Raw genomic sequence first — 24,537 nt, 5'->3', positions numbered from 1 at the left:
AATCCTTAATCTGTCTTCCCCCCCCCCCGAATAGTCCAGACATGGAATTTATCACTTATCTATTCTTATAAGGGGGTCCCCAGCAAGACCAATTCCGACATGGGAATGATGTACTGGCCTAGTTCAGGGAGCTTCACCATACCCCGACCTCTTCCATTGGAATCCCCCTTAAAGCAGGCATTTGTATCATTCAGGATGCATGGAGAGCCCCCCCCCCCCCCGTGTGGCTGCTGGGAACCAGGTGCGAGGGCTTGAGTATTGGGGCTGCCTACTCCATCATAGGCGTGAGCCTCATTGTGTCAGGACTACTGCCCCCCCCAAAACGTAATCCTTAAGTGTTGTATATTACCACAGTGAACTAAACTGTCCTTTAGTTTTACTCTTTAATTTGCCATGGTTTTGGCATTTAAAGATTCCAGAAATAACTGAACTCTGCTTTCAAGATGGCAGTTTACAACTTTCTCCTGTAAGCTCTGGACCTTAAGATCTTGGATCAGACTTCAGGGCTCATTCATGCTATATGCACTAGCATTATTGGTGTATTAACTGGTTAAATGAATTTTACCAATAAGGCACATAGAAACTCGCAGTACAGCGCTGCTGTACAGTGACATGAATTAAATCACTATGATGCTTCAAATTTAATGTGCTGAAACATGCCTTGTACTGCTGGCGCTGAACTTCATTAGTCTGCAAAATGCTGTCTTACCATGCAGGCCTGTGAGCCTAGTCTAAGGCTGGCCATACATTATACAGCTCTTGTACAAATTTCAGTTGGTTTCACCAAACCTAAACGCTTTCAACTTGTATGCAATCAGGCCCTTGTACTACATAGTTCAAAGTAAATCTAAAGGAAATGGAATAAGAATTGTAAAATGTATTGCCAGTTTAAAAGGTTGTAAACCTCAAAGTACACCTGAAAGACAAACTCATAACGAGCTAGTATGCATCGCATACTAGCTCATTATAATATACTTGCCTTAGAACGAAGCCCCAACCGCTCACCTCTCCCATGGGTGACATGTTCTGTCACCCTTTTCCGGGTTCGCGGCATTCGGCCATCTGATTGGCTGGACCTGCGATTAGGTCACTCCTGCACATTCTCGTGGGAGCCGACGGTCACGGCACGGGGCTCTGAAGGAACGGTACCAGCAGCCGTTCCTTCAGAGCGCGTGCACCAGTGAGGTCACTGACTGCATTTAAGGTAAAATCTCCTAAACGGTACATGTTTAGGAGAGATTTACAGTACCTATAGGTAAGCCTTATCATAGTATTACTTGCAGAGGAGGGTTTACTTTCTCTTGGTAACACTTTCTTATTCTTAGGAAACTTCCCTGTATTCTGGGGAAGGGCAAGTTTTCACTGTAGACATACAGGAACAGGTGTGCTTGGAAACTTGAGAAGATGGCTGCAGGTTCATTTAACGAGTGCACAGCTTAACTTGCAGATGACATCAGTGTCTAGCTACTCGGCAATGCATCTTCAGCTGCATGTGGCTGTTTGGTTTCAAAGCTTTTTTGATCACACTAGCAATGTTTTTTCCCTCAATTAGCATGCATACAATCTCCTATCTGATTAATCTGACTTTTGAAGTGGTTTAATTGAGTTGGGTGCTGTGGTGACTATTTGCTAAGCAAGTGGCAAGTCTCAAAGCTGGCTTTAACGATCTGGCAGCTATAGGGAAAATATGCCAGCGGGGCCTTAAACAAGCTCATCGTGCAGAACAGTACCTAATGCACAGAACACTTATTTTTGCACACTCTGCATACCTGGGGCGTGTGCAGAGTGGTGCGTGGGGTGGTTTGTCCCCCAGTTTCCAGTGAGTAGCTGGTGCCATCTCGGCCTCCAACTGTCGGTTATAGTTGAAATTTGAATAAATGGCTGGGTATAGGTTAGGCATGAGTGGCTGTTTAACCTACATTGATGTGTAGGACCAGATTTTCATCAGTCTATTTTAATGCCAAAAAAGGGAAAATGGAGGCTATCGCAGATGCTTGTCTTTTATAGATTCTGGGAGTGGAGCTGGAGTTAGCTGTGCCTCTATAGAGAAAAATGGTGACTCTAAAGTATGTCTACTTATTGCTTGCCTCATTTAGGTGTGTTTTTTGATTTGGCTTGCCTAGGTTTAATTTGAAAAAATTGCTGGCAAGTAGAAGCTATCCTGCTTTCACAGTACTGGTTATCACTTCTGCAGGGTGTTGGCACCTGCTTAAAGTATCAGCATTGGCTTTAGTATAAACTCCATCGTTAAAGCAATACATTAAATGTATTGCTTTAACTGCACCTTGAGCCCAACAGCATTAATTTCAACTCATTAGCCATGTCCTATATGAAGATGTAAGCTTTATAATCTATCCTCTTGCAGAGTGTAAGTGTTGTGGAACAAGAGAAGATTGACAAGCTCATGCTGGATATGGATGGAACTGAGAACAAATGTAAGTATCTGAACAGTGAAATACAGTGTGTTCATGTATGTTATATTTTAACTGTCCTATGCAGTGACTTCAGTAGCATTGTTGCCACCAAGATCATAGGTTGAACAGGTTTGCAGACTGGGCCAGTTGGGATCATATGAATTCTTCACTGCAGTAAATAAAGTTAAAGCAGAGTTTCACCCAAAAGGTAAGCTCTGCTTGTCTGCCTCCACTCTCCCTCCGCTGCCACATTTGGCACCTTTTTTGGGGGGAGCAGGTACATGGATTGACAAGTACTTGCTCCCAATTCTGGCTCAGTTTACTGCGGCAAACAGACAGAAGTTGGGGGGGGCAGGGGGTAAGAGAGGCTTTCTTAACTTAAATTGTCTGTCACCATGCATCAGGCAGGGTTGCAGGACACTGCAGACAATGTGCATATTCATATTGGCCTAAGGCAACATGCAGGGTCTCTTTAAATGGCAGGCTTTGCTTCAGATGGGGTGTGTGCCACAGCCTGGTTGTAATTGGGGGTGATGTGACTGAAACTATAGCATACAGGCATGCTGTGTGCTTGCAAAGTGTCCTGCACAAGCGCATATCAGCTTCTACAGTTTGTATGGTCAATTTTTAGAGCAAGGAAGAACAGTGATGGTAGGATCAACCAGGTACTTAAGTACAAGAAATTGATATGCTATGGTTATAAAATACACGTAGCGTTCACTTTAGGAAAAATATTTTAGTATAACCTACTTTGTAAGTGTGGTATTTGATTTGCCTTGTCAACCCCTCATCTCTCCATAACATTTAAATGGCTACCAATATAGGGTGAAGGGTATTGCAATGTCACCTCTGACAGCTGTGAGGCTGCTAATATACCATCCAATAAGGTGGTGCCTATAAGCAGTTTAAAGGTTTTTGGAGGTATACACGAGATGCTTTAAGAAGTATACAGGCATACTAGGTTTTTAAAAGGAACAGGTCTTTTGGAAGACTTTTGTGGTGACATAATCTCTTTAAATAGTCTGTACCAGGGATTTGCAAACTGTGGCCCCCAGATGTTGCAGAACTAAAGCCCCATGAGGCATAGACTGACAGCCACAAGCATAATTTTGCAACAGCTGGAGGGCCACAGTTTGCATATCCCTGGCCTATACCCATAAGGGCATGTGGCGCATTTAAGTCAATGGGTCTCCAGTAGGAGAGGTCTAAACATTTTTCTTGGGTGTTCTTGTGGCGTTTCATTGTAAATGCCGTAAGTGTTAGACATGTAAGACTGCTTTGCAAGGACTTGGTTTGCTTGTAAATTAAAGAACACTTCAAAGTGGTGGTTTACATTAAAGTGTTTTTTTTTTTTTTTTTTTTTTTCTCGTAAAAGGCATAATGCGCTAGTATGCATCACATGGCACATTATGTGACCCTTTCCTCCAAAGCCCTTGACATCCCCGCTGGAGGCCACATCCATCTTCCTTCCAGGTCTGCGGACTCCAGCTGTGCTTCTGGCCGGAGCCACGTGACTCCAGGTCGCTTTCTTTAGAACACTGGTTATAGGAAGGAGTTTTGTATCTCCCAGCCTCCCAAATTAACAAATGTGGTTAATGTAAGATTGGTTGGGGCTAATTCTCACAGGCAGAAAAACCCTGCATTTAGATGCATACAACAGATACTTTATTGCTGCATTTAGATGCATACATAAACGTAATGAGCCCATACACAGCTCATTGTAAATGTAAGTGATGTATTTAGCTGTGCAGACATAGGACACCTGCAGGACTGCACAGATCTGCAGATGTAAGCACATGACTGCTACTAAATGTGTAGTTGAATGAGAGATGAAATGAGAGAATTGTATGCATATTTTACACTAGTTCTTCCAGCAAGAACAGGTGATCTGTGCCACAAATGCACCCATTTTAAGGAGACCTTTAAAGTATGGGTTTAGGTGAAGAAAATTCTACTCGTAGGTAGATGCAGCATCAACCAATGCTGCATCTGTCCTGTCGGCTCCAGACCAAGAACTGAGCAATCAAACACTGCTGACAGCTCAGCTGTCTTTAGGCTGCAGATGGCAAGCTTTGTATTGTAAAATCTAATTTCTATTCAATGAACTAACATTGTGACTACTTTTAAATTCTAGCCAAGTTTGGTGCCAATGCCATTCTGGGAGTGTCTCTAGCAGTGTGCAAGGCTGGTGCTGCTGAGAAGGGAGTTCCTCTTTACCGCCACATTGCTGACCTAGCTGGGAACCCTGAGGTCATCCTGCCTGTTCCAGTAAGTTTGAGTCTTTCAATGTATACTATGCAGGTCAACTAAATTCCCCCTACAGAGAAACTTTGGGTTTCAAGAATTGTTGCTGCTTAAATGGAGCAGTACTTTATAGGTTAAAAAATGAAGACCAGCTTAATCTTGCATTGCAGTAATGCTTGTGCTACAGTAACAGAATAGGCATGTTAGTGCCATGTCATTAATATTAAATCCCAACACGAAAACGCATTACAACATGGCATGACCTGATCATGCACTGCATTGGTAAAAAGACTGGTTTGAAGTGATTTGGTCTGGACCAGGGATATGCAAACTATGGCCCTCCAGCTGTTGCAGAACTACAAGTCCCATGAGGCATAGGAAGACTCTTGACAGCCACAAGCATGACACCCAGAGGCATGATGGGACTTGAGTTTTGAAACAGCTGGAGGGCCACTATTTGCATATCCCTGGTCTAGACAATAGCAGGTGCCTAAAACCCTGGTCTAGACAATAGCAGGTGCCTAATGTACTTTACACGGTGCCAAAGTTAGGGAGACCCAAGTGCTGCACGAAGTGCACTGGTTTCGAGCTTAAACACTAAAACCATAGTGGGGGAAATGGGAGTTATGCCACAAAGTTTCAGTAAAGTAATTCAACAGGTCTGTTTTTTTCCAAACCTGGGTAACCCATCAACTGAACCTAGCTCTTAAAATATGAGCACAAAGGACAGAGTGCTAAAGCCCAGTGCTTATTCATGCTGATTCCAATGTGTGCCCCATACCATGTACTGGGGTTTTTCTTGGTTCAGGGGGTGAATTGTAGTGACAGATGAGCAAAACGGGAATTACCACTCCCTAGGGCGAAAGCAGCAAAGCTTGAGTCATGTCCTATCAAACCTGTAGTGAGTGAGCGGTAATGGTAGGGAAAAATGCTTGGGCAAAGCACTAGAATACTCTGCAGGCTACAGTTTTCAGATTTAAGGAAAGCATGCATCTGGGGAAATGTGCATGGCTGTTATGAAAGTACACTTGTATCTGGTTTTTTACCAGTAGGTAGGATCATGGGAAAACGGAACCTGAAGTTCAGTGAATGGCAAAGAATTCAGTTTGAATCATCAGTCTGGGGAGAGTCCATCCCTACTTGTTTGACCTTTAATAAGATGTTTCACTAAAAATGCAGGTTACTGAACTGACACTACTTGGCTGTGGTTTATCCAAAAATCTATTTTACTTGTATAGAAATGTAAACAGTAGCTGGCCTTTTTTCAACATAATCTGCTTTGTCATTTCAGGCATTCAATGTGATCAATGGTGGATCTCATGCTGGTAACAAGCTGGCTATGCAGGAATTCATGATCCTGCCAGTGGGTGCATCAAGCTTCAAGGAGGCCATGCGCATTGGTGCTGAAGTTTATCACAGCCTGAAGAGTGTGATCAAGCAGAAGTATGGGCAGGATGCCACAAATGTTGGTGATGAAGGTGGATTTGCACCAAACATCCTTGAGAATAAGGAAGGTAAGGAAGTCTGGGCTCTTGGCCCTAAGAAGCATAAGTCTTGGTAGCCAAAAGTTGAAATGGCTAAAATGGCTCTGCCCTATTACCATAGTGAAGAGCACTTTGCAAGGTCAGGTCTTCAACTTCAGAGCTCAGAACGTTGCGTCATGTGGCTAGTTCTGCACTCTCAATATTGCACCATATTTTGGAGACCAAGCTGGAACTGGCAATGCGCTAGGTTACTCCCAATTCCTTGACAGGGGTGCACTCCTGTGATCTGTTTTAAGCCTACAGAGGGCTCAAGTCAGAGCTGCACGATTAATCGTTAATCGTGATCCCTATTCACCCCCCTCATGTTAAAATTGTATGTCCTCGATTTCTTAGAGCTGTTCTCTGCTCAATCACAGCTGTCAAAAAAAAAAAGCTTCCATGTGATCAACATTAAGGCTGCTAGATAAAACTATAAACCTATTGTATAAAAATATAATTTCATTCTGTTAGATCAAAGGAATGAACTTCCATCTGTAAGTGAGGGGAAGTTTAACCTCTTGAAAACCAAGCCTTTTTCTGACACTTAAAATTTGAAACCACTTGCCGACCGCATACTGTGTATATATACGGCGGCAGTGTGGCTCCAACAGGCAAAACCACGTAGGGGTACTTCGGTCACCTGGGAGGAGCTAGGGGGCGAGCGCGTGCCGCCGGCAGCGCGCTCCCACCCCGATCATCAGCGGGAAAGCCGATGCGTATGTCAGGCAGGTCAGATTGCCGCCATACACCCACGATCGTTCCCCCCCCCCCCCCCCCCCCCCGCTGAGAGGACGGTCGGCTGTTGTAAGCGCAGCAGACCATCCTTCTCCCTGAAATGATCAGAGCTCATGTGATCCTTCTATATAGGCTCGCATGTCTCTATGGTCATTTCAGAAGTCACTCCCCCAGTTAGAATCACTCCCCCCCCCCCCCCCCCCCCCCCCCTAGGCTCACATTTAACCCCTTGATCACCCACAGGGTTAACCCCTTCCCTGTCATTATTACAGTCATTATTACAGTAACAGTGCATATATTTGGCACTGATTACTGTAGTAATGTCACTGGTACCCCCCAAATGTCAATGTCAGTGGTCCGATCTGGCCGCAAAGTCACCAGTTCCGCAAAAAATCGCAAATCGCCTTCATTACCAGTTAAATGACAAATCTTTCCCGTAGTTAGTAGACGCGATAAATTTTGCGCAAACCAATCAAAATACACTTATTGCCATTTTTTTGATGTCATATAGCAGATTGTGAAAAATATAATAATTGTTTTCAAAATTTTCGCTTTTTGTTTATAGCACAAAAAAATAAATCGCACAGGTGATCAAATACCACCGAAAGAAAGCTCCATTTGTGGGAAAAAAAAGGACGTCCATTTTATTTGGGTACAGCGTCGCACAACTGCGCAATTTTCAGTTAAAGTAACAGTACTGAATCGCAGAATAGGGCCTGGTCATTAAGGGGGGCAAATCCTTCCGGTCCTAAAGTGGTTAAATTGGAACCCCCAAGTGTGTGTATTTTATTCACACTAGAGAATAAAATGGCGATCGTTGCAATCTTTTGTCACACTGTATTGCCGCAGAAGTCTTCCAAACGGCAGTTTTTTTTGGGAAAAAATGCGCTTTAATACTTTAAAAAAATAACAGTAAAGTTGGCACAATTTACCGTATTTTCTGGTGTAGAAGACGACTGGGCGTATAAGACGACCCCCCCCCCCCCCCCCAATTTTCAAGTTAAAACATAGGTTTTGGGCTATACTCGCCGTATAAGACTACCCCCTTTCCGAAGCAAGGCAACACCATTGAAAAACATCAGATTTCTCATAGATCTCCAAGGTACCCCAAGTACTGTAAAACATGTAATCTCTCATATCTCCAAGGTACCCTAAGTATTACCAGTAGATGAAATCTCAAGACTCTGAATCCTGTACAGGTATACCGTATGTACCGTAGCTTCAGTATACATATTCTCCCTGATTGGCTCGGCGCTGCACTGTATGTAGCCGAAGCTACGGTACATACGGTATACCGGTACAGGATTTCCACATAGCCAGCATCTTGAGAGATAACATCTACCGGTAATACTTATACTTGGGTTACCTTGGAGATATACTCGGCGTATAAGACGATCCCCCCCCCCCCCCCCATTTTTGGGGGGTTTTTTTTGAGGTTCAAAAGTAGTCTTATACGCCAGAAAATAGTGTTTTATTGTTTTGGTAAAATGTTACGCAGGGAATCATGATCTTTTTTTTCTAAGCAAATTGGGATTCTAATTTTATCCAGAATGGTACAGCTCTACTATCATATGTTCATTATCCACTCCTAGGCCTGGATTGGCACATGGCTCAGCCTCAGAGCCTGAGACCGCCCCCTCCCTCCCCCTTTACTGTCCAGCGCTCCATTGAGTGCTGGAGGGCAGAACGGAGTCACTGACATTCAGAGCAGAGGGAGAACTGAGCATTTGATGTTTGATCACTCAGTTCTCCCTCATCCTGGTCTCAGGCTTTGAGAACAGCGGGAGCCTTTGACGGACAAAGCTCCTGATTCTTAACAATTGGGTTCTACTGCCCCCTACAGAAGTAGGACACTAGGCAGGAAAAAGCTGGACTACGCCTATGGGCAGTCCCAGGGGGTATAACTCTCAGCTATAGGCACTTAATTTTTTTTTTTTTTGCCTAGTCAGGAGTAAGGGCATAGTTCCTTGCTGGAATCTCTGGTCCTGGCTTTTTCTTTTCCTACTTATTGTTCCTGTGTGATCTACAAGTGTCGGACTGGGCAGCAAACTGGATAATCTAGATTCTTGGGGGTCCAACCAGCGAGTACATGCAGACCCGCAGCTCCACTCTAGGTCAGCAGCAACATAACCCCACTGGGACGAGGGCTGGCCTGCGAGTTAAAATGTCTCCCAAGGGCGCATATGAACTGGCTTCAGCTTGAGTGGGTGTTTCGGTCACATTATGGTGTGGTCTGTCTGGAGCAGTGCCCACCCGGTTTGTTGGACCCCCCTCAGGCCGCAGCTTTGCGCGCTACTAGTCGGAAACTGATGCGGCACCTGTGAGGATGGCTGAAGCCACTGCCTCTCGTTTGGGCATTCTGCCTATTCCCCCCCCCCCCCCAACCTCGCTGCCCCTGGGTCGTTGGCTCCCTGGGAGCTCGCGTCCAAGCGACTGAGCGCCCACAGAAGTTTAGGCTGCAGCCCACTAGGCCATGCCGCAGAGTCGAGCACCTCAGTTTGGAGGGTGGCCCCAGTGCGTTTAGCTAAAGCCCCCACTCTTCCTTTGGGCATCTGCCAGGCTTGGATCTGTGCACTTGCAGCTGGGCCTCCACAAATTTAGCCCGCAGCTTGTGACCTAGGCCATGTGGCGAGCCTTCAGGAGTCTGCCTTTGGTTCTGTCCATAAAAACTGGACTATCTGGGTCTGACTCTGGAATAGGCCTCAGCCAGAGGGTTTGTTTTTCAGCTTCTGTTCAGCAGACTGTCATCCCTCCAGGCTTGCATGCAGGTGCTGGGCCTGATGGTGTCCACCCTCGAGGCAGTCTGTTTGCAGTTTCACACGATCTCTGCTAAAGATTCTGGTGAAATGGATCCAGTCTCTAGAGGTGGCTTCATTCTCTGGCACTTTGACTTTCTCCCCCCTGTACTGGACAGTTGTCAGATGCCAGCCTTTACGGGTAGGGAGATGTGGTCAGCACAGATGTGCTCAGGGGGTCTGGACTCTGGCAGAGTCCAGACTGCTGATTAATGTTCTAGAAATCCGAGTGATCAGCTTTTGTCTGGCTCATTGGACAATTTGTCTTCAGGGGTGTCTGGTACAAATGCATTTGTTTGACAGACCGTGGCATTGTCCATCACCAAGGAGGCACAAGTAGTGTCCTGGCGGCTTGGTAAGTAGCCGGCGTTCTTAGGTGGACTGATCGCTTCGGTTCTGCCACGACTCCTGTGCAGGATCAAAGCAATAGGGATTCCAGACTGACCTCATCTGTCTTGGTATGCTGATCGGGTGTGGTTGGTTGTGGATGCTCCTTTGGGGGGGGACTTTCCCCTCAGGGGGGATCCGCTGTCCTAACGACCGATCTTCCGTCCTGCTTTAGTCGCTGGTTTTACAACTTTGCTGTTGAATGCCAGGTGCTGAAGGATGGAGGTTTGTCTGAGTCAGTGACTTCTATCTATGCTGTTGAAATTTAAGAATCTACTTCTAGGAAAATCTACCTGCGTAAATGGAAGACTTGCACTACATGAGTCTCTTGGGGTTCATCCTCGCTCCTTCTCGGTGGATTGGATCTTAACCTTTTTAACGGGAGGTTGAACAGAAATTGGTACCCAAGGGCCAGGGTATAGGCTTTGACTGTCTCCTCCAACAACCTTTGGCCTCAAACTCCTTGGTGCGTACTTTTTCTTCAGGGTGACTGACATTTGGTTCCTCAGTGTAGGTTCTGTTGCCACCCTGGGATCTTATTGTGGTGCTTTCAGCTCTACAGATGTCTCCCCTTGACATTATTCGGGAGGTTTCCCTGTTTGTGCTGCCCCAAAAGGAGTCCTTTTTTGGTGGCTATCACCTCTGCGCATAGGGTGCTGGAACACAAGGATAAGGTGGTGCTTTGCCCCGTCTTATTCCTCCTTCCGAAGGTGGTCTGACTGAGTGAAGACATTGCTGCCTTCCCTGTGTCCCAGGCTAAACAACCGAAGGAAACCTTGGATGTGGTCTGGGCAATTGGGGTGTACCTGGCAGCTACGGAGTCTTTTAGGAAGTCGGACTCTGTGCGCAGACAAACCTCCAAAGGGTTGTCCAATTCTGCAACTATTTCCAGATGGATCAGACAGATGGTGGTTCAGGCCTATTTCATCAGGGGGTCAGGGCAGCCACCTGGGGGTTGGTGCACACTTTTTTTTTTTTTTTACAAAATTTTTATAAAGTGGATGTGTTGGCATCTGTGGATGCTTCTTTTGCCCGCAAGGTTTTGCAGGCTGCGATTAGACCTGGTCCTCTTGAGGTGTTTTTTTTTTTTTCTGCTGTTTTCCCACCCCATGTTTTAACACTGCTTTGAGTCATCCCAATGGTTAGAATTAGGAGCTGTCCGTCCAATGAACAATAGCAAATGGGATTTTTGACTTGCGTAAAATCTATTTCTCTCTAATGCTCATTGACAAGCACCCCCCCCCCCCCCCTCTGGAGTTGGCTTTCTTCTGACACTGCTTGTAACAAAACTGAGTGCCTGTAGCTGAGTGGGTGTATACCCCCTGGGACTGCCCATGGGTGTAGTCAAGCTTTTCCTGCCTAGTGTCCTACTCCTGTAGGGGGCAGTGTAACCCAGTGGTTAGAAATCAGGAGCTGTCTGTCAATGAACATCAGAAATGAATTTTACGGTAAGTCAAAAATCCATTTTTACAACTGCTTTAACCATCATTGCTGTGGTGAGCCTACTTTTCCATACTTGGAAACCTGCTGTAAGCTCTACACTACAGCTAGATGACCTGTTTTCTACTGTAGAATTCGGTAGCATTCTAATTTCCTCTCATCTATTACATTTTAATGTAAAATACCTTTAGTTTGAGTAACGGCTGCTTATAAACTCTCTATTCCACAAATGTCTTGCTGAGTTCTAGTCCAGGGAGACTTAATACTGGATATGTGGGAACAGCCTGTTACTGTAGCTGTATATTGGCAGGTGACGTGCTGTGCCAGTATCTAAACATAGCTCTGCTACTCCACTATGCAGGAGAGTGGAGGTCATGGAATGTTAATTGAATGAACAGCTCCACTTTTGTTGGAATAGCAGAGATTAGCTGTACATGCTGAAGCGCTCTATCCTTGGACTACAGGAAGGCTTTAAGTTCTCATGGCCTCTTGGATCATAACACCAGAGTGGTGTTTGTGTATGGTGGTAATGCCATTGAGATTTCTGCTTCTAAATTACCTCCCTAGTAGCAATTTTAGGGTACTGCAGTAAATCAGATGTGTGGTAGCAGTGCTGGTTTATGATTAAACTTTTTAGTTGACTGTATTGTAAAGCCTTGCAGATGCAGAACACATTAAAATAATAAAGAACTGGCAATAAGGTGGAATGCATGTAGCTTTACACAACACTTCCATAACCTGGTTGCTCATTAACCTTTTTACCCACTTTTGTATAACTATGCCTACTATAAAAGGTCAAACCTGCCGATGTTAATCGTAAAAATTAAGCTTTGTTGTTCACTAGAAACCTGAACAAATTGTGCCCAGATGAGCAACTCAACTTATGAAACTATAAAGCTGAAAATGCAATTCTTTATTTTGCAAACGGTCTGCCAACTAGTGAACTTGCCAGTTTGGATTAAAATTGAATTGCTTGTATAGGTGGGCCTTTACATTGGCCTTTCTAAATCTTAATGTGTGGCCACCACATGCACTCTTACAAAATGCCCCAATTCAGTTTTGGCATGATTGACCATTCTTGGTGGTCCAGTATATCAAGATATTAGCCAGATATTCTTGCACATAGTATGCTTTGAACAAAGTAGTATAATAAGTAGGTGGTTGTAACCAGCCTTTACCATCCATGCAAATGGCCATATGGGATTGGTGTCGGCTTCATCTGGTAAGCCCTGTATTTGTCTTGGTTAGTGGTTCAGCGCCATCTGCCACGCCAGAGCCTTTATAGAATGGAGAAAAGAGTTGACGTCTGGCTAACTGACTAGTACAAGTGTTCAAATTGGCAGATGTTAACTAGTGCAGACTTGAGACCACTTCAGACATGACCTTTTATGATGTAAAGAATATGTTCACCTTGGTAACATGTTAAACTGAGTTTAGGGTGTAATATGTTAAATGGCACCTACCTGTACTTGCGAATCTCCTGCTGTGACAGCGGGTGGTGATCTTCCTGCACCCGTTATCACAATTTTAGAAAGGGCATGACTGTTCATGGCTTCACCCACACGGCTGCAGCATTCCCTCACCGCAATCTTTACTACTACAATCTGCCACTGCGGGAGACAGCTTTTAGTTCTTGATGAACTGAGAGTATGCTGGTGAGCACTCTCCTAGAGAATTGGATCTTTCTCCTGTCCAGTAACTCTCTGCCCATACAGGTAGATGGCTATACTGTACTGGGGTTCTGCAGGATCCTGCCATTGCACCCAAGATCTGCTGATTGTGGGAGCAATGCTCTGCAGGCTCCATAAAAATCAAATTTCTGTATCGTCCAACAGATGCAGCCTCATCTTCTTGAGCTAAATGGGTTTATGCTCCTTATGCTCCTCCCATGAGGAGTAGTCTAAGCATAAAAAATTTGAATACACACGCCCAGGGAGCTGTCTCTCTCGGCATAATTCCCACTGCATGACTCGGCACATCAGTTTGTTTCTACCTAGAGAAGGAGTAGGACCTAGGTTTCCTGCTGGGACCCTGGTCTGTTTTTTTTTTTTTTTTTTTTTTTCCAGAATATTTTCTTTACTAGCTAGTGTTCAGGGAAGAATTTTCCTGGCGATCTATAAGCAATGATGCCGGCTGGGGCTTCGTACTAGATAATCCTAGATCCTTTTGTTCCCCCTGTCTGGCCTACGAGTGAGCAGGTTATAGTTCCGACCTAGGCCTAGCCACGATGGTGCCCCTGGTCCGGTGGGGGACGAGCCAGCGAGCGGATGCCTCACCCGAACGCTCTGAGTCACTGCGTACCCATCAGCTGGCAGCACTCCCACTTCCGGCGGGAGGCAGTCTGCCTGGAGCAGAGCCCACCCGGTCCATGGTATGGTGAGTAAATGTACCTCCCTTGCCCCTGCTGGCCTTAGTGGGGATGTGGGCCCTCCCCTGGGGATAATGGGATTTCTGCCTCCAAGAGATTCTTCCCCCCCCCCCCCCCCCCCCCCCCCACTGGTCTGCCCAATTTGTGTCCTTCCCTGTCTCTGCAGGGACTGTCTGGAGTGCTCTGGCACTCTGGGGGCGGGGGGGGATTAGGCTTGCTGGTCCCTGTTCATGAGGCCTGCATGTGTTGGTCCCTAGCCACATGGTAAGCCGTGGGCGCTGCCATGCTAAGTGTGGGCAATGTGTTTTTCCTCAGACTTGTATGGGGCAGCTATTTAGCCTGCAGCTTCCTGTTACTTTGTATGGGTGTCCATCTTTGTGTAGCCCTGGTGCTATAATTGGCAGTACTTCCCTATCAGGAGACATCACTTCTGTGGTCATTCCTGCTGCAGTGCAGAGGTCTCTTCTGCTTTTCTCTCATGCTGGGATGGATTCAGGAGGAAGAGTGTCTGAGGTGGTAACATAATTGGTGGTCCCTGCGGGCATATGCCTACACCTTTTTGATATCCGTTTGAGTTAAAGGGGGTCCCCTGCAGAACACTGTGCTTGGCGGTGGATACCGCGATCGGTGCTCTTAAGCGACAGTACTCCATTTTTTGCGATTCCTCTGATCAGAGGCTGATGGTGTCGCCCCAGATGCCCCCCTACATGTGGGGTCGCTGTCCTCCGTCAGATGGTGAAGAGGAACGCGCTTTAGTGGAAGCCCTGATTTTTATTTTATTTTTTCAGTGAGGGATACTTTGAAATTGGCTGATAAGCCCACGCCGGCAGGGACACAGTTGGCTTTGGCTCCCTAATGTCCCAGAAATCTGGCAAGGTTTTCCCTTGTCCCAACACCTTTCACGATATTGTGAATGACAAATTTAACGCCAATATCCTCTTGACGAAAAGGTTTCCAACTGTTGGACGGTGCCATCCAAAGTGGACCATCCTGTTTCATTTTGAACAAATCTACCCTTGTGCCTGTGGAAGTTCCCCAGTTTTTACGGATCCAGTGGACAGGGGGAGAAATCCCTTTCCCACCATCTTCACGTGCTGGCAGGTTCCTTTTTGAAACCGGTTTCAGACGGTGACTGGAATAGGGGGTTGTAGGAGTATTTGGACCCTGAGACTGTTCCTCGAACAGCTGGAACTGTTGGGCCAGGTGATCCAGGCTCTGGTGTTCCTGTGTGATGCGGCTCCCTTGGTGGCCAGAGTTTCAGCCATGGGCAAGGTTTAAGGACACATGGTTTGTTTGAAGAACTGGTTGGCTGACCAAGCTTCTAAAAAAGCCTAAGTTGATCTCCCCTTTTTGGGAGACAGGTTGTTTGGCGACTCATTGATTGACAGGACGAGTACTCTGCTTCCTCAATCCTCCGAGGGTAAGACTCCCCATGCTAAGCGGGGGCCCTCCTTTTCTGCTCACAAACTGTTTTTTCGTGCCTCCAGGGCGCAAGAGGGTAAGCCGTTCAGAACTTCTGAAGGTACCAAGAAGCCCTGGGGCAAGACCAAGGCTGGTCAGTCCATGCTGAAGAGGACTTGTCTGCAGCAACGAAGGGGCACCCTCACTTGTCTCGGGTGGGGGGGTCTGCGCTTTTAGGAACTCTGGACTTCCTTCAGGACGATTGGGTTTGTGACCTTGTTTGTTTCAGGTACAAGATAGAATTCTGGTCCTGGCCAGGGGACAGGTTTCAGTCAAATCTTCACCTGTCTCTGGAGCATTTGCTGGATCTGCGGGAGCTCGGAGTGATTGTGTTGGTTCTCAGCAGGAACGCTCAAGGTTTCTATCCAAACCTGTTCACTGTGCCCAGAAAATAAGGCAAAGTGCATCCAATCCTGGACCTCAAGGCTCTGAACCGCTTTGAATGGAGTCCATTTTGTCAGTAGTGGCATCTTTACATCAGGGGGATTTTCTGGCCTCCATTGATCTCAGATGTATAGTATATCTCCATATTCGAGGGACACAAGCAATGGCTTCGTGGTGGCAGAGGAGCATTTTCAAATAGTGGTGTTACCCTTTGGTCTCGCCTCAGCTCCCAGAGTTTTTACACCAAGGTCCTAGCCCCTGTGCTGGCCTTGTTGCATCGCTGAGGTATCTCCATTGTGGGGTTACTTGGACTATCTCCTGTTGCAAGCAGATTCCCATTCTGATCTGCTGGACAAAGTCTCCATCATTCGGACCCTGCAGGATTTCTAGTGGACGATCAGTGTTGCCAAATCTGCCCTGACTCCGTCTGTGCGGGTCACCTATCTGGGGCTGATCCTCGACTCTGCAATGGCAAAGGTCTTTCTTCCCTTGGACAAGCTTCAGAAGTTGCAAGGGCCGTTCAGATTGCTGATGGAGACTGGGCAATCCTCCTTGCGGGTTTGCATGAGGGCCCTGGGTCTGATGCTCTCTAACTTTGAAACAGTCCAGTTTGCTCAATCTCACACGAGACAGCTGCAGCAGGAGATTCTGTCCAGATGGAACAGAGTTCCTTGGTCATTGGATCGGAAGATTCGGTTGAGCCTTCCCACGAAGCCGGCTCTCTGCAAAGGACAGGTGACTGGAGCCACCAAGGCAAGTCCTTCCTGCTGGGGATTACAACGGATGCCAGCTTCCGGCTGAGGTGGAGTGCTGGGGAAGCTCTATGCCCAGGGAACTTGGGCGACGGAAGAGTCTTCCTTAATCAAGCTCTGTCTGCTTCACTGGACGAGTCAGCTACGTGGCTCTCCGGTTTGGGTCTGGTCAGACCATACCACGGCCGTGGCTTACATGGGGGGGGGGTGCCCTTGCGGCCAAAGAGGTGGCTGAGATTCTGCTATGGGCGGAACACAACGTTCTGGCTCTTTCCGCAGTCCACATCCCAGGTGTGGAGAATTGGCAAGCAGATTACCTGAGTTGTCAGGTGTTGGATCAGGGGGAGTGGTCCTTGCATCCGGAGGGGTTTCATCTCCTGTGTGCCTGGTGGGGGGACTCCAGAGGTGGATCTGGTTGCATCTCGCTTAACAGGAAAGTTCAGAGGTTTGTGGCCATGTCTCAGAATCCCCTGGCAAACTCCACAGATGCTGGTGGCTCCTTGGATTCAGTATAACCTGATTTATGCCTTCCCTCTACTCGTTCTCCTGCTGAGGGTTTCTTTGCCGGGTGGTGAAGGAATGCATTCCGGTCATTCTGGTGGCTCCAGACTTGCCTCGGCAGTCTTGGTACGCAGAACTTGTAAAAATGGTCGTGGATCCTCCGTGGCCTCTTCCTCTGCGGGACGATTTATCTCAGGGACCGATCTTCCATCCTGCTTTACGGTTGCTGGCTTTAACGGCTTGGCTGTTGCAAGCAGGGTGTGGGATAGAGGTCTCTCTGATTCGGTGATTCCTACCTTTGAAGGCTGGGAAATCGACCTCTAGGAAGATCTCATACGTGGAAATTGTACATTTACATCGTACATGTAATTGTACGTGGTGTGAATCGCTGCAGCTGCACCCTCGCTTGTTTTCTATAGCTTGGGTTTTGGCCTTTCTTACAAAAGCACTTGACGTTGGAATATCAAAGGCCTGGTGTCGGCCTTGGCTATTTCTTTTCGACGTCTGTTGGCTACGCATGGTCTGGTTCGCACCTTCATTCAGGGGGTGCGTCATCCGGCCCCTCCCAAGGCGATCCCCATTGCCTCTGTGGGATCTTAATATGGTTTTGTCTGTTATTCAAAAGCCTCCTTTTGAGAATATTGGGGAGATTTCTCTGCTTTCTTTGTCGCAGAAGGTTGCCCTCCTAGTGGCTATCACTTCTGCTTGCAGAGTCTCGGACTTGGCGGCACTGTCCTGTCTGCCTTATTTGGTGGTCCACAGGGATAAAGTGGTTCTCCGACCTAATCGTCCTTTCTTCCTAAGGTGATGTCAGTTTTCACCTGAATGAAGACATTGTGTTGCCTGACTTGTGTCCTAACGTCACAAGGAAGTTGTCTTGCACTCTCTGGATGTGGTTCGGGCGATGAGGGTTATCTGGCCATTACTGAGCCCTTCAGGAAGTCTGACTTTGTCCTCAGACGGTCCTCGCAAAGGTTTGGCTGACGGTGGTTCAGGCTTATACAAACAATCAAGGGTCAGGTTCCTCCTCTCCCTCTGAAAGTGCATTGTACTAGAGCGCTGTGTGCCTCTTGGTCATTTCGCCATCAGGCCTTGGTTGTATTTGTAAGGCGGTGACTTGGTCATCTGTACACACCTTTACCAACTTTTACAAGGTGGATTTGTTGGCATCTTCGGATGCTTTTGGCTGTAAGTTTTCCAGGCTGTTTCGTGAGTTTTTTTTTTTTTTTTTTTTTTTTTTTTTGTTCCTTTTACCTGGGTGAGCACATGGTTTGGTTGAGCTCAATGTTGTCTGGTTGGCTACGTTTAGCCTTTTGGAGTTGTAGTTTACTGTCTGGTAGCTTCTCTCCCCTCATGCCTTTACTGCTCATGGAGGCTGCGTCTGTCAATGGACTATACAAAAATCTTATTCTCGCAGATCTTACCGTAAAATCTTTTTGTCAACAGATGCAGCACCCGCCCCTCTGTATGGGATTGGTTTTTTGGTCTCACTGCTTTAAACTAAACTGATGTGCGGAGTCATGCAGTGGGGGTTTATGCTGATAGGGACAGCCCCCTGGGTGTGTAGTCAAATTTTTATTGCCTAGACTACTCCTGATGGGAGGAGCATAAACCCACTCAGCTCATGGAGATAAGGCTGCGTCTGTCGACAGACATCAAACTTTAACGGTAAGATCTTAAAAAAATCGTGTTTTTTGTTTAACTTGGCCTTTACACAACACTAACTTTATTCCCTCTTCCCAGCTCTGGAGCTCCTTAAAACTGCCATCAACAAAGCTGGATACCCAGAGAAGATTGTGATTGGTATGGATGTCGCTGCATCTGAGTTCTACCGCGATGGAAAGTATGACCTGGACTTCAAGTCCCCAGATGACCCTTCCAGATACATCTCACCTGACAAGCTAGCTGATCTATACAAAGACTTTGTTAAAAATTATCCAGGTAATGTGTGATTTCAAAAAGTGTAATGTAAATGACCGTAAGCAGTGTCATAACAGTGTAAGTGACATTTATCTGGGCCAACTTTTCTTCATTAGTTGTGTCAATTGAAGATCCATTTGATCAGGATGACTGGGATGCATGGTCAAAGTTCACTGCTGATGTGGGAATCCAGGTTGTTGGTGATGACTTGACTGTGACTAACCCCAAGAGAATTGAGACAGCGGTGACAAAGAAGGCCTGCAACTGCCTTCTCCTGAAAGTTAACCAGATTGGAACAGTCACAGAATCTCTACAAGCGTAAGTAGTGCATACTTAATTAATTGACAGTTCTTCGCTGAAAGTGTGAGCTAGAAAAGACCCTTGCTGATAACATGTGCAGGACTTCCCTGTCAACTGGGTTTTCAGAATTTTGTTCAGTATCCATAGTAATTTGTGTACATTAATCTTTAATGACTTTTCATAATTGGTTGAATTTTACAAATTCAGAAAGCGTTTTGGGGTTAGTATTTTAGGCCAAATGTGTGCATTTTTGCATGTGTAAAAATGGAAGTGGACCAGCAGCAAAAAGGTGGTTGGCATGAGAAATTTGGCACTTTTTTTTTTTTTTTTTTTGGAACCCCCAAACATTTTAGAGATTTTTAGCAGAGACCCTAGAATAAAATGGCGGTCATTGCAATATTTTTGTCACGCGGTATTTGCGCAGCGATATTTTTATTTTTTTTCTTTGTATTTTGCGAAAGATGTCATGTCGAGTAAATGGATACCTAACATGTTATGGTTTAAAATTGCTCACACCCGCGGAATGGTGACAAACTACGGTCAATCTCCATAGGCGACGCTTTAGAATTTACCAGTTTAGAATTGGAGTTGCTCCTTTATTTATTTATATTATTGCTCCCACTCTGGCAATCGCGGCGATATATCTCACATGTGTGGTTTGAACAGCTTTTATTTGTGGGCGCGACTTCTGTATTTTCGGCGACGGGGGCAACTACTTTTTTTTCCATTTAATTTTAGCACAGGTTAATTTAATAAAAAATCTGATCACTTTTATTGCTGTCACAAGCAATGTAAACATCCCTTGTGACTGCAACATGCAGTGACAGGTACTCTTTATGGAGGTATCAGGGGTCTAAAAGACCGTAGACCCCTCCACTACACTTCCATGTATTCAAAACGGCATTTTTGAAAACGCTCACTTGGCACCTTTAGCAGCAGAGTAACCCGGACGTGACGTCATGGCCGTTGCCTCCGGGTTACGTCATCGGAGACCCGATCGAAGCCGCATCTGGCTTTGATCGAGACTCCATCCAGTCGGCGGACGCGCCGTCTGGTTGCTCAGGTCTCCCAGTGGGACGCGAGACCCAGGCAGAGCTGTGGGAGGGGGGGCACATCCCCTCCCGCTCGCTGGGGTAACAGCCAAGCGGCTCCCGAGCCGCATTGGTCGTTGCACTGGAAAGTCAACCGCCGGCTCTAAAAAAAAAAAAACTACCGCTAGAGGCATCACCCCAGTACAATCACTGCAAGTCAGCCGATGTACATTTACGGCGGTGAGTGGTTAAAAACATGTCTTTCAGCCATTGCCGTGAATAGTGTTGTAATGGCAGGTTGCTTTAGAATAGGACTATGTGAATACTCGCTGACCAGGTTTGATAGTTGGGTCGCATAAAATACAGTGGAGAGAGGCTGCCTCTAGTCTGTTCCATTCAGATATTTTACAAATCTAAGCTTTAAGAGGAGCGTTATGTAAAAAATATCAATTTCTTATACAGATGCAAGCTGGCTCAGACCAATGGCTGGGGAGTGATGGTCAGCCATCGATCAGGAGAAACTGAAGATACCTTTATTGCTGATCTGGTGGTTGGTCTTTGTACTGGACAGGTAATTAATTTTGTTATTCTTGGCTTGACACTTAAAGCGGAGTTAAATTTTTGCAGCATCAGTTAGCCAAAAACTGACAACTGGATAGTTTTTTTTTTTTTTTTTTTTTTCTCCACTTGTTTTAATGACAAACTTGCCTTCCTTCCTCTTCCTCCTTGTGCAGCCGCGGCCCCCAATGTCAATTCCTCCTTTGCATTGCGTCCTGGGAGATGAGTGTCAATCCCAGGATGCAATGGGAACGGCCCCAGCCGATACTCGATTGCAATCTACAGCGCATGCGCGAGATTGCGATCGGCATTCTGGGTAGCCAGGAACCCAGAAGGACACAGCGGGGGACGCCACGGCTTCAGATGACCACACCGGAGATGCCGCGCTCTGCAATCAATTTTTAAAGGTAAGTATTTATCTTTACTGTAATGACCTGTAATGGGGGATAGCTTGGGATAAGAGGAGTATTTTTAGTTAAATGTGTATGTGGCCGGAAGTTTTTTTATATGCACTACCTGACCGGCTTATCTTTTACCCACTTCTAGATCAAGACCGGTGCCCCGTGTAGATCTGAACGACTTGCAAAGTACAACCAGATCCTCAGGTATGCAACAATAGACCTTTCCCTGTGCTTGTAGAACCCGCCAGAATTCAAGGCTTTTCTTCATAGCCTTTATACACCATTTGGGTACAAGTTTCCTTGTAACTCCCTACGAACAATGCAATTCTTGGGCATTCTGATTGGGCTAGCATGGAGCAGAATCTTTAAGTTGAATTCAGGGTTTGTAATGTGTAAAGTCCTTGGTCCTGATCATAGACCCTTGTGTACAAATTGATACACATTCCCTACTATTTTTTGTCCTGTTTACCATTATCATTGAAGGTTAAAGAAAATTGCAAGTTTTGGGTTGTCCCCAGAAAAGTTAATAGGGGGGCACCTTCCTATGGGAACACTAGTTTGGGTGACCTAGGGGGTCCTCAAGGATTTCCCTTAATTTACCAAGATTTCATGTCCCTTCCTGTTTGGCTATTGAACAGGAAATAAAGGGAAATTTCTGTAATGGGACACATGGAAAAAAAAAAACAGGTTGTAACCCTCCCTTGCTTTATCCAAAATGAAGAAAAAACACTTTGCTTATAGTTCTACTTTAAACCATTTTAAGGCTATGCTCTTCCAAGCATTCACAGCTTTGTGGGTTTAAACGGTGCTCTAACTTTGCTTGCTTGCCCTGTAAGAGGAAGAAAATTGGTATACGTTGTAGTCATTGGGATTCCTGTTTTTCCATAAGTGTGTAAAATGTGTTTTTTTGAAAGCTCGTGGTAAAGTTAAAACCACTGTTGGATGTAAAAATCAAATTTTTTTTTTTTTTATCCTTTTAGGCCAATTTGTTTTCTGCTACATATTTTTGGTAAAAAAAAAAATCGCAAGAAGCGTATTGATTGGTTTGCGCAAAAGTTATTGCGTTTACTAAGGGAAAGATTTCTGTCTTTTGTTTTTTTTTTTTTTGTTTTGTTTTTTTGCGGGACTGCAACATTGCGGCGGACAGATCGGACCCTTGAGGGACTGCAACATTGCAGCGGACAGATCGGACCCTTGACTGACATTTTTGACACTTTTGGGGGTACCAGTGACATTACTACAGTAATCGGTGTAAAAATGACACTGGCAGGGCAGGGGTTAATTTTTATTGTAGAGGGAGGGGTTAATGTATGCCTTGTGCTTACTAACCTGTGTGGGGGGAGGTGACTGAGTGACACAGGGACAGATCGCAGGTTCAGCTAGCGGGCGGATTTCCACACTAGATCCCCTACGATAGGACATGGCTTCCCAGGGGGTGCACCAAGAAGAGCCTAGAGCACCAGCAGGGTGGAGGTTTGGGGCTGCTCTGTGCTTTACCATTTCAGAGCAGGTAAGTATAACATGCCTATTTAAAAAAAACTTACAAGCACTTTACAACATTCCTGTCAAATGTATTCTCAGTCTTGATCGGAATAAACTGGATTGCTGTCAGCCATTCAGTCCCATGTGCTGGCCAGTGGAAAGTCAGCAGTATTGCAGGTGTAGGTTGGGAAATGAAATCAAGACTACGTCCTATATATTGTGATTTATATGGTAATAACTGAGCAATTCTCTTTCTTTCTTAGGATTGAAGAAGAGCTGGGACCCAATGCTCGTTTTGCTGGTAGAAACTTCAGGAAGCCAGTCTTCAACTGAGCAGTTACACACAGCACTTATCCATCTTTATGTAGTCACCATAAACCTAGTCTGCAGGCAATGGTCTAAAAGTTTCACTGCTGCAGAGGCCTGTTTTGCAGTGCAGGCCCCTCCAACAGTGATCGAGGTGTCCTAGGCCTCATCACAACACTGCAGTTTCTGACCTTCCAATCCCAGAAGCTTTGCTGCTTAATAGGATGATTCCTTGTCTGAGTGCCTGCATGTTTGTTCCTTTTTTTTTTCTATTGTGGCTGTGGTCCTGAACACTTCAACCTTGTCCATTCGTACATTGTCTTTTTGGGAGGCTAGCTAATGGTTTATGTGCAGAGTTGAGATGTAGTTTTATGAAGAGGTAATAAACTCTTAAGATGAAGATGATACTGCGTGTGTGGGTTTTTCTTAAACTTGTCCGTGGAAAGTAACTATAGCCAACATTCTAAATGGGCTGTTGAAATATTGCTTTTACCTTCCATAATCTATGGTTCAGCTCCAAGTAATTCTAAACATTGTCGCTACATATGAAGATTGACAGACATTGGTTCACTTGGCACCACCCTTCCCAGCAGTGCATGAATTTGCTTCCACAGGTGGTAACTGCCAGGAGTAAAGAGCCTGTATAAGGTCAGCTGCTGTATTTAGAGCAGACCTAGGTAAGGTGGTTCTTGTCAATGCATGAATGGCTTCTACTTCAGTCTTCCTCGGCTCTAATATTCAGGGTATATGAACATGACACTGCACCAGAAAAGGTTAATACCCTTAACATTTTACCTAAGAAAAGTATTTAAAACTTTTCGAACCAAAAGGCACAAATTGTATATAGGCATTGGAGACCAATAGGTATGACTGCAACTGGTCTTTAGAATTTGTGCCTTGCAAACGATTGCAAGCATAAAAACCCTGTTTCTGTCATCTTGTATAGAAGATTGTGCTGTAGAGGGAATATGTTTTCTATTGGGTACCTCTGCATGGTAGAAGCAGTAACATGGAACCAATGTGTAGCACACTGCTGGAATCTAGCCTGTTGGTTTTGAGCAAAAGTTGTACTGCATGCAGAACTACTTGGGAACAAGGTTTTCAAAACACCAACATGTAATCATGTGATGCTAATTTTCCTACTTTAAGAGCAGTGCCCCTAAAGGAAACCTGTTGCAAGAGGCTGCCATTTGTGGTCCCTCTTTATGAAAATGCTTGTTGCATGGCTTTAATGCTGGCCCTCCTACTTGAACACTACTTGAACACCCAAATCAATGTGCAGTATGTATGCAAAGAAGGAGCTTGACAGTAAATTCCTTTCAGGGAAGTGGATCAGTAGAGTAGCCAAGTGCCTAGCTTTTCCACAAGGCACACACTGATCTGACAAATGTTGTTCCTAATGCTGGCTGGGATGAGATGCAAAGCCACACACCACTTTGATTTGTGCAAGCCAGCTGGGTAGCTCAAGTTACCCTGACAGTAGGGACCTTTTGGCAATAGGTTCATTTTTTAAATACAAGTTGGTAAGTGTTTAA

General features: G+C 45.7%; 1 protein-coding gene across 2 annotated transcripts in view; it reads left to right on the top strand.

The window, feature by feature from the left end:
• Positions 1-23,407, top strand: part of ENO1 (enolase 1) — a 28,987-nt gene extending 5,580 nt beyond the window's left edge. For both annotated transcript variants that reach the window (XM_082273554.1, XM_082273555.1), the window contains exons 4-11: positions 2,366-2,435; positions 4,549-4,682; positions 5,950-6,172; positions 18,748-18,945; positions 19,041-19,242; positions 20,718-20,826; positions 21,360-21,418; positions 22,960-23,407. In XM_082273554.1, the coding sequence (XP_082129680.1) occupies positions 2,366-2,435; positions 4,549-4,682; positions 5,950-6,172; positions 18,748-18,945; positions 19,041-19,242; positions 20,718-20,826; positions 21,360-21,418; positions 22,960-23,029 (1,065 nt within the window). In that variant the 3' untranslated portion in view covers positions 23,030-23,407. The remainder of the gene's footprint in view (positions 1-2,365; positions 2,436-4,548; positions 4,683-5,949; positions 6,173-18,747; positions 18,946-19,040; positions 19,243-20,717; positions 20,827-21,359; positions 21,419-22,959) is intronic.
• Positions 23,408-24,537: the final 1,130 nt, after the last annotated feature.

The sequence above is a fragment of the Pelophylax lessonae genome (assembly GCF_965119305.1).
Source record: "Pelophylax lessonae genome assembly, chromosome: 12".
Taxonomy (NCBI): domain Eukaryota; kingdom Metazoa; phylum Chordata; class Amphibia; order Anura; family Ranidae; genus Pelophylax; species Pelophylax lessonae.
The sequence above is the reverse complement of the archived record's forward strand: the minus strand, read 5'-3'. Positions and strand labels throughout refer to the sequence as shown.